The sequence below is a fragment of the Nestor notabilis genome, unplaced genomic scaffold, assembly GCF_000696875.1.
Source record: "Nestor notabilis isolate BGI_N333 unplaced genomic scaffold, ASM69687v1 scaffold19436, whole genome shotgun sequence".
Classification (NCBI taxonomy): Eukaryota; Metazoa; Chordata; class Aves; order Psittaciformes; family Psittacidae; genus Nestor; species Nestor notabilis.
Genome location: NW_009931772.1, coordinates 36831 through 55436, shown reverse-complemented (window position 1 = coordinate 55436; position 18606 = coordinate 36831). Strand labels below are relative to the sequence as shown.

The window sequence follows — 18606 nt, the reverse complement described above, 5'->3', positions numbered from 1 at the left end:
TGTCCAACCTGGCCTTGAACACTGCCAGGGATGGGGCAGCCACAGCTTCTCTGGGCACCCTGTGCCAGCGCCTCAGCACCCTCACAGGGAAGAACTTCTGCCTAATGTCTAATCTAAATCTCCCCTCGGTCAGTTTAAAGCCATTCTTTTTCCACAAGAAGCATAGAATGCATAAGAAATAAATTGCATTGGCAGGGGGAAGTGAGTCCATGGTACAAGTGTGCTGAACTTTCTCTCCCTTCCCTCTTCCCACCAACCCACCTCCCTCCCTTGGGTCTCAGGCAGGGACAGAACCTGAGTTTGGCAGACTCTAGGTCTGAAACTGAAATAGAAAGCACTGCTCTCTCTACGTACAGGCCCACCACCACTTAGCTATGTGGCCACAGGAGGTCATCTACAAAGCACGTCCAAGGCAGCATCTGAGGATTAAGCCCTCCCACATCCACTCTCCCACTGCTCCCTCCTAGCGCCTGTATGAACACAGGAGTCAGGCTGCAGCCACTACCAGCCTTTGACCAGAGCTACAGAGCAGCTTAGGAGAAACACTGAAGCTGCTGCTCCTTACCTCATCTGGACGAGTTTCCCCTACAAGAGTGGAATGAAAAGCTGCTTTGGATCTTCAGAGATGTCCTGAGTCAATGCCCGAGATAGCAGCTGTGGTTTGCTCCCAATTGGAGCTCACTTGGCCACCATCTCCAATGGGGACAGGTCTGGACCAAGGGGGAATCCTCAGCAGAGCAGGATTCAGGCCTCTGCATAGCACTGGAGTGAGACATCCCAGGAGACCCTTCTCCAGTCATGATGGAAATTTTCCTGTAGGTAGCTTGGCTCTGGCCATCTGTAAATGCTCTGCAACACATCTACCAAGAATGGGCCTCAAGCCTCTTCCAGGAATCATGCAGGGAGAGGGAAGGAGCTGCCAGGCTGAGCTGAAGCAGAAGTCTTTTTCTCCAGGCCCTCTTTCAGTTTGTTTTCAAGCAGAGCAGTGAATAGCTCTGCCCAGACCTGCCCTGTCTGCCCAAGTCTTGAGCCAAGACATAGCTCCTCCAGCTCCCAAGTGCCAGCACATCCTCAGGCCACCCCACACTGAGACAATACAGGGATGCATGAAACCCTCCTCACCACACAAGGGAATCCCGTTTTTCAGGCTGCTCTCTTGTCAGATCAGGGATGTGGTTGGCTCAGGGCAGGTTTTAGAGCCTCATTAACACTCTGCAATGAGGCCTGGCAGCAGCTGATTTGATTTAAGGTTCATTTCCAGGCTGTGATTTAAGAGAAGATTTGCTTAATGTTCTCTAACAGACTCTTCTGACTGGGAGCTTGAGTGCTGCCTAATGACAGCCTTATTTATTGTAATGTCTTTGCAGGGCAGGATCCAGAGGAGCCAGGCAGGTGCTCAGGCAGCAGGGGAAGCATCCCTCACTGCAGAGTGTTAACACAGGGATGTGCATTCCTCTATCCAGAACAGCCAGACACTGCACCCCTTCTCTGCTTTGAGAGGCCAGCAAGACAGACCCCTCTCTGCTTGCCTGAGATACACAGTGCTGCATCTCCACATACCTTTTTAAGCAGGACAAGAGACATGCTTCTCTCTCCCCCTGCTGCAATACTTGAGTGATGGGAAACACAGAAGTGCCTGCTCATCTCCAGACTGATTAAAAGGCAATTTGCAATCAAGACTCCACCATGCTCCCTCCCTGGCTCCCAGTTTTGGGCTTTCAACTCAAAGGCTGAGCCTGCTTTCTTCCTTGAGCTTCTGATGTACCTGACCCCAAGGCCAAACACAGAGACAGCATCACACAAATGAAGACAGTAGGTCGAGCAAGGGTTTGTCATATTTTAATGACATTGATCTTTGGTGTTTCCCTCGTCAGCACTCACGCTCTCCCCGCCCTTCCTCCACAAGCCTGCTAGGGATGGAGAGTTACAAACGAAAAGGAAAATCACATTTGAGACTAAAAACAAAATATCAGAGCCTGGAATTCTCCACTAGAAACTACATGTACAAGGTCAAGATTTCACATGCAACACCTTACATCACAGACCCATACCTCACACCCTGACCTGGAGCTGAGAGACATTTCCTGCCCCCTTGCCAAGGAGGTGCAGCTCAGTCCTGACACCATAAAACCACTGGGATGGCTCATTCATGTTAATATTGGCACAGTTTAGAACATCCTTGCGTGAACCGCATCCTGACTAGAGAGCAGTAGCCCTTGTCCCTCTATCCATCTATACAGCAGCTCTGCTTAGGTTCCTGCCAAGTACTAAACTAACTCTCTAAAAAGGGAAGATCCCCCACCTGTGAGCAGGTCCTGAGCCATGCAGGTTATGGCAAAGCCCAGTTCTTCCCAGAAAACACCACAGTGCAGACAGGAGAAGTCTCAGAACACCACACTGGGGGGGAAGCAGCGCTGTGCCATGGAGTGTGGCTGTGGCCTGGAAGACTCCTCCACTCCAGCAAGGAGCTGGAGCATCACGCCCAGGTTTGCCCAGTAGGACTGCCTGTCTCCAGAAGGATGCTGCAGGCCCCCTTTCCTTTCTCCACTCTACTGATCAGCCCCTGGGCATAAAAGGGCAGGAAAAGGAAAGGAAAGAAGCTTTGGAGAGGATGACACCGACCAAACTGCAGGGTTAGGGCTGAGCTCAGGGGACCCCAAGGGGCTTCAAAGTCTGCATGATGTGCAGCCAGTACAGTTCATATTCCTGTTAATTCTTCAGCAGTGGGAATGTTGGAAGTTAAGTACGCTTTCTTCCCCGTGGCTTCCCTTGCAGTCCTTATTCTTCCCCCACTCACCCAGGACAGAGAAGCCCTCTGAACCACCAGCATCCTGTCAGAGCCACATGTTCCTACTCTTCCAGCTCCTGGCCAGCTGTGAGGTACAGGTCTCTGCTGAGCAGTACAAGGGTAGCACCAACACACAACTCAATCTCTACCTGTTCCGCGACTCCCCACTGGTGCTGTCATTACTATAGAAGTTGGTACTGTCAGGAAGATGGTTATTATTAGTTAGGTCACTGTATTCAATTGGTCCCTCAGTGTCCATGGAGGACTGGGCCTGCTCTGGCAGGTCCAGGTCACCAGCGCTTTGTCCTTCACTCCCACCAGGGGCTGTCCGCGGGCTCAGACCATGCTCCGAGAGCTGCATAGACTCTGAAAGGATCCGTCCCTCCAGCTCAGCTGCCATCTGCTGTGAGGTGGACTGCTGTGCTGATGTGCCCTCAGCTCCGGTGGACTCTGCACCGGTCTGAGAGCTGCGGTGGATCCGGTGGCTCACGATGATGTTGTTGCCAAAGCCACCCATTGAGGCCATGGTGGTGCTCTGCTCCCGCTGGACCACGGCAGTCATGCCACCTTCTGTCATCAGCCTTTGGATCCTACTCAGGGCATCCTCCCCACTGGCCCCATAGTCTGGACCTTCACCTGCAAGAGAAAGCAGAAGCAACTTGGATGTACAAGGCAAGCTACAACACAAAGAGAAAGCAATGCTGGGTAGATGCACCACACGGTGCACATGTGCTGCAATAGAAGATAAGGTTTGTTCCAGAGCGAGCCCAACATTTTATTTCCACAACTTTTGGTGAGTGCCAAAGGCACTAAACTCTGTCAAGAAGATCTTGGCCAATCCCACAGGTATCCCTCACAGACCTGCATGTCTGGAGAAGCAGCTCTTATCTAGCCATAGAGGTGGGGAAAAACAGGAGTCAGAGGCAGTGTGTTTTCTTACAGTGCAGAGACAGCCCAGCCAGTCCTCCAGGGGCAGGAAGAAAAACCTCAGTTTGCCCTGCAATAAGCCAAACATCTCACCACAATGTTAAAGGGTCCTGTGGCCTTTCCTACTTCACCTGTTTGAGAATACCCCAGGCATTACATGATGGCCATCTCCTTCCTATCAAAGAGGACACAGGCCAGGACCAGACAGCAGCTACAGAACATGGTCTGTGCCATATGCCACTGATCAAGGAAAGATCAAGTATGTAGGCTCCTGCTGCCCTTGACTGGTATCTTTTGGGAATGCAAAAAACAACTTTCAAGATCTATAGTTCTTTGTCTATCTTTGAACTCTCCCTCCACAGTCAGGCTGTACTGAGCTCTGAGGAACCACTGCCAGATGCCTTGGTTGCTTAAGATTACTTTGAAGAAGAACAAAATCTCACAGAAAAATAGTCCATGTCTGAAATGAAATCCCCATGTCAGGAAAGACCAACCCAGTTCTGTTTCCCAGCATCCTCCTTCTGCTACAAACCCTACCCAGCCCATTTGGGGAAAACAATCTGTAACCATAAACTGCTAGAACCATTCCACAGTGGGATCCTGATGATTATTAAAGAGATAAATCTCACTCCCAGTTCCATGTTGCTATTGCAGAGCTGATTAGATGAGAGGAGAAAGCCATAAGCTCTCCTGGCACCAAGGAGATGAACACAAACGTCAACAAGGCTGGATGTAGGCAGGAGTTAAAACACAATAGAAACCAAAACGCCACAGTGACTAGGAAGGCAAAACTGACTGGGGCTGTGGGGTGGAGATCATGTATCCAACATGAGAACTGGGGTATTCAGCACAGTCTACACCATGCCACTGTAGAGGATAGTCAGAGCTGTTAAGATGTTGTGCAGCCAGTCAGTGACAGCTTATTCCCTTTCCTCATGGGCCAAGTGGCAGTTGTATCAAACACCCAGCTTCTTCCACCAGAGGGTATGGCTAATTCCATCTTCAAGCAAGGCTGCTGACATACTGCCCTGCTATAGAAATACTGTGGATATTAAGGGCAAATTTAATTCTCACGAGTAGAGTAAGTCCCTTTCTGCTAGGAAGTTAGTAAGCCTGCTCTATCCACTATACATACAGCAATTACAGAGCTCCTTGGTTAGAGCATCAGTGGGACTACAGAGGCACCAGTAACCACATGAGAATCTGGAGCAGAGCCTAGATGAGTGAGCACAAATACCCCCAGGCAGAGCCTGACCCAGAACTCTAGCAGGGAAATCCTGTTCAGGATGTGACTGATGCATGAACTAGGAGCCTGGCTGACCTGCACAAAGACTGAGAACAGAGGCAGCTATTAGCCTGGAAACTTCAGTGTGAAAAACATGCATGCCAGGGGATACTGAAGCATTAATCAGAGCAGAAGTAAGTGGAAGGTTTGAGACGCATGGTTTTGGATTCAGTCATCGCTTCCTTCTGAGGGCATAGGTGTAAGCACTTTGTTACCAACCATCTGGCCAGGCCAGAGAGAAAGCTTGAGAAAGCCAAGATGTGCAACCTGGCTTAGAGACAATCCAGCCAGCCTTATCTACACAAGTCCTGAAAGAGCAGGTACCGTGCTCTTGACAGATCATTCACTATAAACCAGTCCAATACAGGAGCACTGGAACAGCGAGTCAGTAGAGCACAGCACAGCACCCCCTGCTCTTCTCTGCCCCTTAATTACCACATGCCAAGGCTGAACTTACAGTTGAGGCAGCTGCTTGCTGAGAAAACAGGCACGGGCTGATGCCACAGCAGAAATCAGCAAGTCATGAACCTTCAGATGAGAAGCACGGAGATACAGCAGTGTTGGAAATTCCAGAAAGACCATCCAAGCAGCAAAAAGCACCTCTGCTTCAGGGGTTGTCCTCCCCTTCCCCCCACTGCATTTTTTGACAATGCCTTTGGCTGCCTGGTTCAGAGCTGAGCTTCCTGTGTGACGTTCCCTGAGCTGAGCTACAGCACAGCTTCACACAGAGCCCGTTTCTACTGCCTGGTGACTCCCACACGTGTTCCTTCACCAGGCTGCCAGTGCAGACTGCGGTAGTACTCAGTGCAAGTGAAATAAGCTGACTTCCATTTGGTGGAAGTTCAGAGTGTGCGCACGGGCACCTACCCAGAACAGCAGCAACGCTGTGAACCCCACACCTCAGACTGCTGGAAGTTTCAACTTGCTGCAGTGGCCAAACCCCACTCCCTGCACCACCAGCTAAACAAAACCAGAACAGAGAGAAACCCCACACTCATGACACTTCTGGCAGACTCCAGAGGGTTTAGGCATATTTAGAGCATGAACCTGACTTGAGCAGGCCAAGTGACAGCACATCTAATTCTCTGTATGGAGAGAGCAATTCCTCTTCTCTCATTTTACGCTCAAAACTAAATTCTGAAGTCACAGGCTCTGTAAAATCCTTTATCTTAAGCTCACATCCTTCTAAGCCTTTTCTGACCCTCTAGGAGTCAGAAACATATAAAAACCTCATAGTATACTACAGACAAAATTTAGAGAACTGAGCTAACCAGCTCCAGTGTGTGAAGTGCCATCGTGTGAGGTACCACTGTAAGCATAACACTTCCCAAATCGCTCTCCGCCTAGGCTGTCCCTCTACCAGAATCCATCACAGAGAAGGAAGCAATCTTGAAACACAGTCTTATCTTTCCCTGGACAGGGACACAAGTTCTGTGCCTGACAGGACATAAAAGCATCACCCGTGTTTCTCTTTGCAATGCAAGTATTAGTGTTGTGTCCCCAGTGCTGTGTTCCCACAAACCTTTTCTGTTCTAACTGAAGTGACCTTTCCAGAGGTCCAAAGCCCCATCTATCCCAAAGACAGACACAAAACATTGCTCTTGAGATCTAGCTGACTGGCTCCAACATTTAACAAAATACTCCCTAGCTAATGCATTTGTCTTCAGAAGTCCTCTTCCATCCTACTCCCGCAAGACTAGAGTTTGGCACAGAAGACCACAAAGCTGAAAGATCTGGCATACTTTCAATGGAGCTGTACATAAGGCAGGAGCATTTCCACTCTTAAATGAAGCGGTCTCTGAAGTAGTTATGGAATTACAACTTGTTTATCTCTGGGCATAGTCAGCACACACCTGATAAAGAGCAAAGCCCACAGAAGCAGAGATGAGATCAGGCTGTGGGATATACCAACACTGCTCTTGAATTTTTGCCTATTTTCAGCTTTCCTCTTTCTAAACCCAGGAGTAGTTAGTAGCCATGCTTGCAAACAAAGCTTCAAAATTAGAACTAAGAGTAAGCACTGCAGAGATATGCAAGTCTTCAGAGAACATGGAATAATAGCTTGGAGGTGTGAGCTGACCCACTAATTCAGATGCTCAAAGATAAAAATATCACCATTTTTAAATGAATTCATTCCTGCATAAGAATAGGAAAGGGAGTGTCAGAGCACAGCATAACCAGCTATGAATACTCACATCTCCCTTAGTGCCAGAAGAAATACTACCAGTTACTTCTCTCCCCAACCAAGCCCAGAAGAGTGTTCACACTTCCTTTCTAAGGTAGCTAATTCAAGCAACTCCACAGAACTCAGAAAAGACACACCAGCTTTGACTTGTAGAAATTCTCTTAGCAGTATCTCACCTTGGTGATTTGTATGAGGGAAACTTATTTTTGTAATGAGAGTTTAAAAGTAGCCCCCATAATTTAATCCCAAGGGAGCCAGGTACTCGGAACAGCTCACACTGTAAAGGCTTGTGTAGTACATGCTTCTAGAACCTGATTCTATTTTTTAGGCAGTGCTTTTCAGAGGGCTTTTAAAGAGAATCTGAAATTTGCAGTTCTATAGTACATATGACACACATTTTACAGATGGATAGGCAGATGAAAGGCTAAGGGATCTACCCACATTTCTACTTGGAGAATAAAAGGCAGATCTGGAAGCTGATCCCTGGTGTCTCAATTCCCATTTCCACACTAATCGCACAAAAGTAACATCACATTTGACATCACAGCATTGCAAAAACATAATCAGCTAATGTAAAACAACATGTTTCTCTTTAGCATTCTTGAGGCTTGGCTGGGGACAGGGTATTCTTGCCCATGCAACCCCCTGACACATGTTCCTAATGTCTCAGATTAAATAAGTTACATCACATGCAGGCACACTGAATCTGCATCCTTTGGCATCCTCAGGATGCTTTGCTTATACCAGGCAAGTTTCACTTGCATGTGCTGTCTTTTCAGTACCAAGAGTTTGAACAGACTGAAGCCCACAAACCCAAGCCTTCATTTTACAACTCTTTTCCCTCTCAAAAGTATCTGCTGCAACCTCTGAAAGCAGCTGGATGTGATGGAAATTTGTGCTGGCTGGTGAGAAACACTTCAAGCAAATAGGTTAAAATCTGTACATGGCATGACAGTAGTCAATATGCTGCTCCCCCAGAGAAAGGTGAAGCAGCAGTCCACTGACAGCAAGCCTTCAGATGGCTACAACTTCAGTAGTTCAAACATGTGCCTACTTGTACAATAAGCATTGAGCTAGCTAGAATGTTAAGCCCCAAAGACAATGCAGATGATAGGGAAGGAGATGACAACCGCCTTCCAGCTATTTCCATCAAGTTTCTTGTTTAAGTGTGGGGTATTTTTTCTTTTTAAACGACTGGATTACCTGAATGATGCATGGATATACTGTAAATAGCCAGGGGACAGCATGGGTGCACAATCAAACAAGTGCCCTGCAGCTCTGCAAAGGTCCCTCTCCCTCAGCCTGCAGCACCTTTGGCAGTTGCAGTCCATGACAGTTACTGCCACTTGCATCCTACTCCACGGATCCCACAGCCTGAGCAAGGGCAGCCACAGCCTGACTCAGCCTAGACCAGGAATTGCTATTTCTAAAGGTTAAAGCTTTAGGCTATTAAATCTCATTAGAATTTTCTGTTGTTTTTTAAGTGAGATTTAACTTGCCAGTCGACTACAGATCCTCCCCCGTCATCCCTGTCCATTTGCAAGGGAAACCATAGAATCACTCCCAACAGATTGTTTCTAATTAAGAGTGCCTCAAAGTTACAGCTCCATCACTATTTCCACCATGTCTGTCAGCTTAAAAAAATAGGAAACAGCTGAAACACTGTTTTAGACATTTCTTGATATCTCTCCTAGTTTTCTCTTAACTTCTTTGGTTTATGGGTGGCTTGGGAGCAGAGTTCACAAGGCAGCTATCAACTGCTGCAAACCAAAAAGATACAGACATGAGAGGGATTCACTTCTAATAAAGTCATTATATACTCATTCCTCCAAAGGAGGTAGAAAGATAATCAGAACAGCAAAGTCCCCGCAGAGCTTTGCATGAGAAAAGGAAACTATTTATACCCGCACAGAGCTTAATTAGATTTCTGATGCAATTCTGCATACTTCTTTTTTGTACAGTAAGCACATATCTGCAAGAAATGCCCTGAGCCAGAATTCCCCACAGCAGCGGGGCTGTCAGGACACAGGACAGAAACCCACTCTTGGGGGTAGCACTACCCTTTCTTTTTCTTTCTTTTTTTAAACATTAAAGGTTTTTGTTCTTTTTTTCCCCTTCACGGTGAGGTGATAACTAAAACACTTTCCTTTACATTACTCTGATTCACATCTGATTTATCCATTCTGCTGCTGCTAATGCTGCTAAGCCTTTACGTAGTGATTTACATCTTTAAAGCCCCATACAAAACACTAATTAATCTTCACAGCCCCTGGTGTACTGTGCTATGGGAAGATTTATTCCCATTTGATAGATGATTAATAATTTGCCTTAGGTCACACACCAAGTTAGTTGTAGCACATTTTTGCTCTTTTTTCCTTTGTGTCCCTGACACCTAGATCCTGCTATTAGGAAATACTGTTTCAACAGATGAGCTGTGGTAGATGCAGTGGGCAAATTAACCATCAGAAGAGCAGCATAGGATCTAATCTAGCCTGCATGAACACACTGGATGAGCATTACAGGAGTTTATGATGCTGGAAAAACAGTAATCTCAATGTCACAAGCAGTACAATGGGGCTCAAGTGTAATGTGAAGCATGCAGACTCTTGGATGAACCAGAGCACTGATGTCACAAGTCCCTGGCTAACTGGCTGAGATGCTGTTTAAAAGCAGCTGAAAATATGTCTTTCTGCTTCATAGGTCCTTGTGCTATTCCTCTGCCATGGATTATAGCTGGGTTTTTGGATCCCACACAATCTTTCCAACAGTTAATGCCTTGACAGCTCCCTGTTTTGAGCTGCTCTTGAGCCTTTGCTGTGGAATTTCCAGAGGATGTAACTGGCACAAGAACTGATCAACTACAGGTTAAGACTGCTTGGCTCATCTCCAGTGCATGTATCTGTCCTGGAATAACTCCTTTGCTCCTTACAAAAGAGACAGGAGTGTGACAGCCTATTTTGCAGGTGAGACCACTTGCAAGGGGACATGTGATAAGTCAGCATCTGAGACACAAATCGCATCAGATGTGGAACTTGCCAATCTTCTTCCAAGCAGAAAATGGAGACAAAGAGAAGTCTCTGTCCTAGGTTTGTTATCTACGTTCCTTTTCTTTCAAATGCTATGTTTTGCTTCTTTATAGAGATACCCTGCCTCAGGCACTGGTGAAGGACAACCCTTCCCCTTCTCATTAATGGTCTAGTTAAAACCCATGACCTAGTTCTAAAAATTGAAAGGTTAACTAGAAAGAATGAGATAATGAAACCTTTAGATGATTCAGAACAGCAGCAGAGAGAAGCAGCACTGGAGAATTCCACTGGTTTAACACAGCAGAGAAAGACTCCCAAGCCTCCAGCATCAGCCATCATGGCCTTGATGCAGGAAGGTCCCATAGAGTCCCTCATCCTCAGTCTGCATACCACATTCAGTGTATGCATACAACTTCTCACAAGTTCAGCATTAGTCCAGATATCCTGTGTTTCAGCCTTATTCACACACCCTTAGCTGTACTAACCGTCAGGAGAGGTTCATCTCAGCTCTGCTAAGGTAAGCACATGGGAAACACCATAGGTCAAGAAATAGACACTTTAACAGAAGAGAGTGAGATCAGAGTAAAACAAAGCCTTATTACACATGCTGGACGCTGCACAGCAGGAACTCTGGAAGAGTCACATGCCAAAAAGCATCTTTCCAAATGACAGAGCACAAGCAAGCATACTGGCACAAACAGGCATGTCATGGGCTGCTTCCCAAAGATAAGTGGGTTCACCATGAACCAACAACTTCAAAACTGTCTCCTCAATTTTCTCTGTCCTTCCTATGCATATACTGCTAAACTCCATCCTAGCCAAGCCTTCAGAATTAGATTCAAGCACAATGCTACAGTAAAGAGACAAGAAGCCGGGACAAAACCATCATGCTTTCAAAAGATCAGTGACTATCTTCATGTAGGAACTGCACATCAGCTGCTTCCAGCTCTTCATATACTGCTTAGTTTTCCTGGGCTGGAAAACACTAGAGACATTTCTGTATAGCTGAGCTGGACACTCATCAAAGTCTTCACTGATCAGACTAAACAGAATACTCATACCTGCTTTGTGAGAAGTGATTTACAGGATTTTACTTTGTGTCCAGGTGCTGAGTTTGTGAAGCCTGCACAGGTTTTAGATGCAGAGGTTGAAGGACCAAGCTAAACTAACAGAGAGGCAGAAAGGATAATTCTTAACAGTTTGCAGCTTTATGGATGGTTAGAGTTCAGGAGATTTGAGGAGTGATGCCAGTACAGCTGATTCTACAGAGACACAAAGTTCTGGGGAAGAGTTCATTTTGCCTTCTAAAAGCATGAAAAAAAGACAACTTCACCATTAATATGGACAGAGATTCACCCTCCTGATCATCTTGGCCTAGCTACAGGCAAATTAGGCTGGAGAAATGTTTGCTGAAGAGAAAACAGGAGTGTCCCAATCACAGAATGGTTAGGGTTGAAAAGGACCTTAAGATCATCTAGTTCCAACCCCAAATGCACAAATGAATTGGTAAGATGTGGAACCTATATGGAACCTCTTTGTTCACCAAAGTAAGCTCTGTCAGATAAATCACTGCGTGAGCTCCTACCTTCCCCAGTCCCGGCAGAGGCGGATTCCTGCTCCTGTACCTCCCTCTCTGTCTGAGTCTCAGCATTCTGCAGCTGAGGTGCCAAGGTCTGGGTACCCTGCGAAGTCACAGAGGTGGGGGGGTTTCGGGGTTGCAGGCCTATGGCATTCATCAGGCCCATGTCCCTGTCTGTCCTCCACGTGGCTCTGCTGGTTCTGAAAAGAGAGAAAAACAGGTAAGACCAGGAGCATTGAAGGCAAAGAGCTCCAGCAAGACTGAAGCATCAACTTGAGCCTCTTCTTGCCTCCACTCCAACCAGGCATCTGCTAGTCAGTATGCAATGGGGCTGGAGGGAACTGTGCCCTGCACACACACAGACAACCCTCTCCAGCCTCAGCTGGCTGGTCCCTTGAGTTTTAAGCCAACAGAGTCTTGCAGTCCACTCACCCTTCCATGGAAGCAGCATATCTGACAGGCACAGACAGAGATCCCTGCAGCATCACTAAGCCTTCAGTACAACTCTGTCTTGGGGTCACTGAGTTGAGTAGGCAACAGGATGTGCAGCACAGGATCACAAACACACACACAACCTTTCTCTGAGTGTCAGCAGGATGGTTTTAACTCCCAAGGACACAGTCTGTATCCCTTCCCTTCTCTGGACCTCCTGGTTTGTCAGCATCACACATGAATGCACTCCAGCAGGCATTTCTGCCCGTTCCAGTCAGACAGGAGAAATTCTCTGTTCTCAAAAGCAAACAACAGGAACCACCTCAAGGCTCATTAGCTACTCAGAATCAAACAGTTGAGTGTACAATACTTCAAGAGCTGAATCTCAACAGTGCTTCGATGCTCCTTCCAAAACTGACCTCTGACTGTAAGTGCTGGGAATGGTAAAGAGATTCTAGAAAATATGGCTTCATTTACAACCTTTTTTCATAAAGTTTTGAAACCTGCCACACTTTGCTTGCTCTCTCTTTGAGCTAGTTCATTCTTGAACAATATTTTGCCTTCGAGCTGCTCCTAAGCCCATCAGGCAAGACTGACACGTGCTGTCGAAAACCATGAGTAGTGGCAATATCCACTCACGTGGCAGAATAAAGAATCTCTACGGCTTATTTTTCACCCTCAATCAGACCAAGGCTGTAGGACAGCACAGATAATGCCCTGTACACTAGCTCAGAACTCCCTTGGGATCCTGGAGCTCACAGTTCAGAAACAAGACTGTCACCCTCTTGCTGAGAAGAGCTGGCTTACAGAGAATACTCATCACTGGGGCAAGAAGCAATGCCCTGTAGCATCATCCTCATGTTTAGAATAACTAATCCGAGCATCACCAGACAGACTGGATGAAGCAGCCAATAGGGCTGTCAAGGGATTTAGCTGTATTTTTAGAGTTTATTGCTCAGAAATAACTGTTCCATGACCAGAAACTAAAGGGATGAAATCAGTCACCAGGACTGCCCGATGGATTTGCACTCATCTCTGTGAAACCCCCCATTCTTCGGTTACCCTCCAAAGGCCATTTACTTTGCATTGTGTTTTTGATGCATCAAGCACCACGTGTTCCTCCTACAGCTTGCTCATGGATGTTACAGAGACCATGAATGACATGTTAGTTCACTACCACTGGCAGCACTTTTGGGCACTGAATGTCACTTGCTGGAAGCAGGCAGGTGACCCAACTAGACAGTTATCAAAAGGTGGGGGGGTGGTAACTGCATATTTAAAGCAGCCAGTGCTAAAGGAACAAAGACGAGGTGGTGCTGTCAGATGTAACAAAAGCAGCAGAAAGGGCCAGGTCTCTCTAACCCACACCCAGGAGACTCACCCGGGCCGTTCAGTGCTCCTGCTGCTGGAATGCACAGTGAAGACGTTCTCATTCATCTGGTCCCAGTGGTACTCAACTCCAGAGTTTAAGGCCCTTGCAATACCAAAGAAGGAAAACATATTAGCATGAGAGGACACTATTCCAGCCAGCACACATTACATCCCCAAAACATGAGGGACAGTACTGATTCCTCCCTACAAAACTACAGGTCTAGCTCAGTTCACATTTTCATTTAAAGGGCTCATCACCATAAAGAGCCTTGCAAACACAGAGCCCTGTATTACCCAGATTGCTCTGGAATATTCCATTCATTTCAATTCAATATTAGCACCGAGGCACAGCAACAGGAGCAGAGAGATTTTCAGGAAATGAAGACATACAACTGTGTATATAAAATCAGGTTACCTTAACTCCAAGTGACTATTAAACAAAGAATTGGAATGGGAAGGCTCTCTCTGTGGTGCCTGCCAGCATTTCTTGCACTAGGTAATGTTAAGTAAAACACTGCTCTTATTTGACATTTAGGTTTTTTGTAAATGGTTCTCATTCTACCTATAAATAAATCTCTATACAGCCCTCTCACTGACAGTCACTGTGGAACAAGGGCAGATGTAGAGGATATGTTGACAAGTTTCCATAAAAGTGTTTGTACTGCTTTTTGTACTGGATCAACTACTTGTGTGTACAAAACATCCAAAACCACAAATTTTACAGCTAATGCTACTAAGTTTAACAGAGAAGCAAATGCTCTGGCAACCTTTCACAGTGCATTTCCCTAAAAGATACATGAAGCCAGGGCTGGCTAATCACAGGAACAGGCAAGGTTAACACTGTATAGCTACTTATAACATCATTGCTGAAGGCTACAGTCAATCACAAAACCTAAACCACCATAACCATAATGCTCTAAGTGTGTCTCCCACTATTTCTAAGGCCCAACAGTCAGACTGGAAGAGGGTAAGAGTGAATCCAGCTTCCCCTGTGCCCTACGGAAATCTCAAAGGACAGGCACACACTGTGCAGTCCAAGGCCGGATGGAGATCTCCCACCTCCAGAAGCACTACCATGGAAGAGACTTCCTGTTCAGTGTTTTGCCATGCTGACACGCCAGCTGCCATGTGTGAGCTGTGGGTTTCAAAACCAGGCTGTATATCACCACATGGCTGCTGGACTGCAGACATTTGACGGTGGTAGGTGGAGAGTTAAGAGCAAAATAGATCCTGTATACGCAGAAGGGAATTTTGTCTGAAGAGCTGGACCTGCATCACACTGCAGGCAGTCTCAGAGCATGAACTAAGGGTAGTCTCATAATCACAGACTGGTTTGGGTTGGAAGGGACCCTGAAGCTCATCCAGTTCCAACCCCCTGCCACAAGCAGGGACACCTTCCATTAGAGCAGGTTGCTCCAAGCCCCTGTGTCCAACCTGGCCTTGAACACTGCCAGGGATGGGGCAGCCACAGCTTCTTTGGGCCCCCTGGGCCAGCGCCTCAGCACCCCCACAGGGAAGAACTTCTTCTTCATATCTCATAATCCGAAGGAAGGATTCAAGGCAAGTAGTTAGTAGCTGGCTATGGCTCAGGCACAAACATGGTGTTTTACATACATGTAAAAGCTGTTGTCCCTGTAATGAGATGCCTCAGCAAAACTGGCAGGAACCACAGTTCAGAGGATGCTGCAGGTCAGACATGCTGCAATGGGAGTCCTGAGTGTGCTGGAGGCTTCGGGCTAGGCTGCTGGGGTGACAGCACCCTATGTTGGGATGTAGGGCAAGAGCTGGAGAAAATCAGGTCAGCAAAACCACACATGGAGCCTACAGGAAGGAATCAGTCACCACTTTTATTTGTGCTGAGCTGGGCCTGTGCTGCTTCCTGCCCCATGGAAGCAGCTGCCAGGGAGATGCTGATTTAGAAAGGCTTCAGTGTTAATTGTTCTCCACCCAGCACCTGTCACTAAACCCATGCCAGTCTGTCTGGCTGCTCCATCCCCTCTGTCTAATACACTGAGACTTGGCTGTCACACTCTGTTGTTTCCAAAGTAGCCCACTCCCATGGCAGTGGAGACTTTCTGACCTGGTAGTCAACATTTCCATGAAAAGCCTAGTTTGCTTTGGATCTGCAGCCATTACACAAGAGCTAAACTGACCCATGCTCTTCTCCCCCTCCTTCCATACTTCTTCACACTTTCCAAAGTACAGGCACGGTCCCCACAGCCACCTACATAACTATTATTCCTCACCAAGGTGCTCTGTGTGCCCTACTTGTCTTTGCCAGTTTGTCAGCTCCCAAGGCATGAAACCAGAAGACATCAAAGGCCAAAATGTGTGTTGGCACTACTGTGACTCCTGTACTGCACAGAAAGCTCAGCTCCTGCATGCACACACATACTTTGAGTTTGATTCATGTCACTTCTACAAAAGCACCATCGTACCAAGCTGATGTGCAGTACACCAGGTTAAACACTCCTGTCCCTGTGTTCCCTCCTATTCTGCAGAGGATCACTACTGTACAGTCGAGCTGTTGGATAGGAAAATCTGTTCTAACTCCGTGCTGTCAGTTTGTACCTTTCCCTGGATGGCCAAATCAATAGCCATTCCATTTAATACATGACTTTGCACATTGGCTTTAAATGCTGCCATTTATCAACTGAATTTCACTGCCAGAGTCCTATTTACTCATTTACTGACACAGAATCGAGGACTTTGCTTTCCTTTCCCAGAGGAGGATCTGTAGCAGCTGGTGCCACCACTCCCATTGCTGACTCTGGGAACACTGATGAACAGGCTTAAGCCGAGGTCACTACACTTGGCCATGATGGGAGTTCAACATCCTCAGCACCACATTAACTTGGCTTTTTAGACTGGACTGAGTGTGTCTCCCTGCAGGACCAGAAAAGTGGCTCAGAATAAACAGCTGGCACTCTCTACCTCAGCACAGTATTTGTTCTCTTCTGCATGCTTATGCACTTCTTTAATCTAGAACCCACATCTGCCTCTCCACAGCCCTAAGACCAATATCCAGCTTGCTCCCCATCGGGTCTTCCAGCCTTTGGATTGAGGCTGCAAAAGAGATGTTTCAGACTGCACCAAGGTACAGTGAGGAAAGCAAATATCTGAGTTTAACAGAGGGAACTGGTTGGGTGCTCTCTTTTATGCAAAGATCATCATTTCCCTTCTTAATAACAAAGATTTCATCAAAGAAATGCTGCTATTGTATGGATTGTCAGCTTGAAGACCATACCTGCGTTAGAAACTTGATCACATAATCACACCTTAAACCAACTCAAGTACTTGCTGTGGCAAGATGTGTGTGACAACCACGATTACCTTAGTTTAAAACAGATTTTCAATTAAGCTTCAAGATTTGCACTGGTTTAACCATACCTATTTAAAACAGTGCAATCTCCCTTTTTCAGAAAGCCTGAAGGTTTTTTAACTCCCATTGCAAAATATTGCTTGAATTTTGTAAATTAGCAAGCCTCACACAGTATGTTTCCCAGGAGATTTGCAAATCAAGGCCTGACTATTCATTTCACAGAAGCAGAGCTTACACTGGAGAAATGAATATTTTCAGGTGATGTAAGCATTTAACTTTTCCTCCATCAAACTCTAGACATGGAAATGCTGGAAGCATTTTACATTTTCCAAGGCATAGATAGGTAGAAGCTTTGTGTAGCATGGTCCATGTTGCCACTTGGATGTGGATGCAGTAAGGAGGACATTTGTTGCCCAGGGCTTTGGGGTGAAAAATTGCAATTCTCCACACTGTGTCAGTCATGGACAGTGAAGTCCACTTAGTCAAGTTCTTATTTACTTCCTTTTTATGGCTGTCACTAAGCTCTCTAAGCCCTCCCTGGAAATTTCCATTAGCTTTGTTAAGTGCAGAGCTGCTCACAGCTTGGCTTTCCCAGCAGGGGTCTGTTCTGAGATGGACTTTTCCTTCTTGACTGTGCCCAGCTCACATTATTAATGAGCTTGAAGAGGATGAAGGGCACAGACTTGCACGCTTTGCTGAAGGATGAAGAATGTTCAGAGTGGAGCCTGTTAAGTACCAAGAGTCACCAACTTAGGCAGCAGAGTCTCTCCATCTGCAGGGAGGTATTGCCTACACAGCTCAGGTATGCCCTCCTAAAGAAACTAGGACCAAGCTCTAGGATTTAAGGCCTAAATTATTCATATATGACAAGAAAGCTGAAATACGATTTACTGCATTGGCTTAACTGGTATTTGAAAAGTAAATTAAGAAAGCACAGGTCAGCACAAACCGGCTGAGACATCTGGGTAATCCCCCAACTGGCATATCCAAAACTGGGAGCTGAAGAGGAGGAGGGATTAGGACAAAAGTTCCCCAACTCCATCATAATAATGCAGCTCAGGAGCAAGATGGTAAGATAAAATCCCCATAATTTGCAAGTAGGGTATGCATGTCCAGGAAGGCATAAATGGCACTTACTGTCTTTTTAGTGGTTCCTTTAGAAACCACCCCCAATACTGAAAAAGGCAGCAGCAATGGGCAAATGCACTGCTCTGCTCCTTCAAATCCTGCCACACGGAAAGACCCACCAGTAGCACACTTGTCTGCTACAGCACTGACTTCAATTCTGATTAAGACACTGCAGTCTGCAGTATCGGCACAACCCTATTACCAGAATGAAGACTGTGGCAAGGTCGACATGCAGAAGACTACCTGCAAAGTGACACCATGCGGCATGCTCCTAGGTGAATATCTGATGTTCACACTGCCAAAGTTTGCTTTCTCCACAAAAGAAATTACTCTTTAAAGCTGATACACAAGGAAATATAGAGTGAGCTCCAGAGAGCAAGGTGACACTATGCTGAGGAACAGAAATCCATTGTCCTGGTTTGGGAAGGAAGCAGCAGCTTGCAGGATCTCACGCAATGCAATGCTCGGCCGGATCCCAGATGCATCCTTGTCAGCAGCTCATTATCTCTTATGCCGGTGTGTGATGATCAGCACAGCAAGCCCATCCCTGGCTCCCATGATTA

The 18606-nt window shown here is 46.5% G+C and overlaps 1 protein-coding gene across 1 annotated transcript in view; it reads right to left on the bottom strand.

Moving 5' to 3' along the window:
- Positions 1–1829: 1829 nt before the first annotated feature.
- The window catches only part of LOC104406936 (activating molecule in BECN1-regulated autophagy protein 1-like), a gene marked incomplete at its 5' end in the record, with an annotated part of 52999 nt that continues 36222 nt past the window's right edge, over positions 1830–18606 (bottom strand). The window contains 3 exons of the mRNA XM_010016061.1: positions 1830–3424; positions 11797–11990; positions 13604–13696. Of these exons, the coding sequence (XP_010014363.1) occupies positions 2934–3424; positions 11797–11990; positions 13604–13696 (778 nt within the window). The remainder of the gene's footprint in view (positions 3425–11796; positions 11991–13603; positions 13697–18606) is intronic.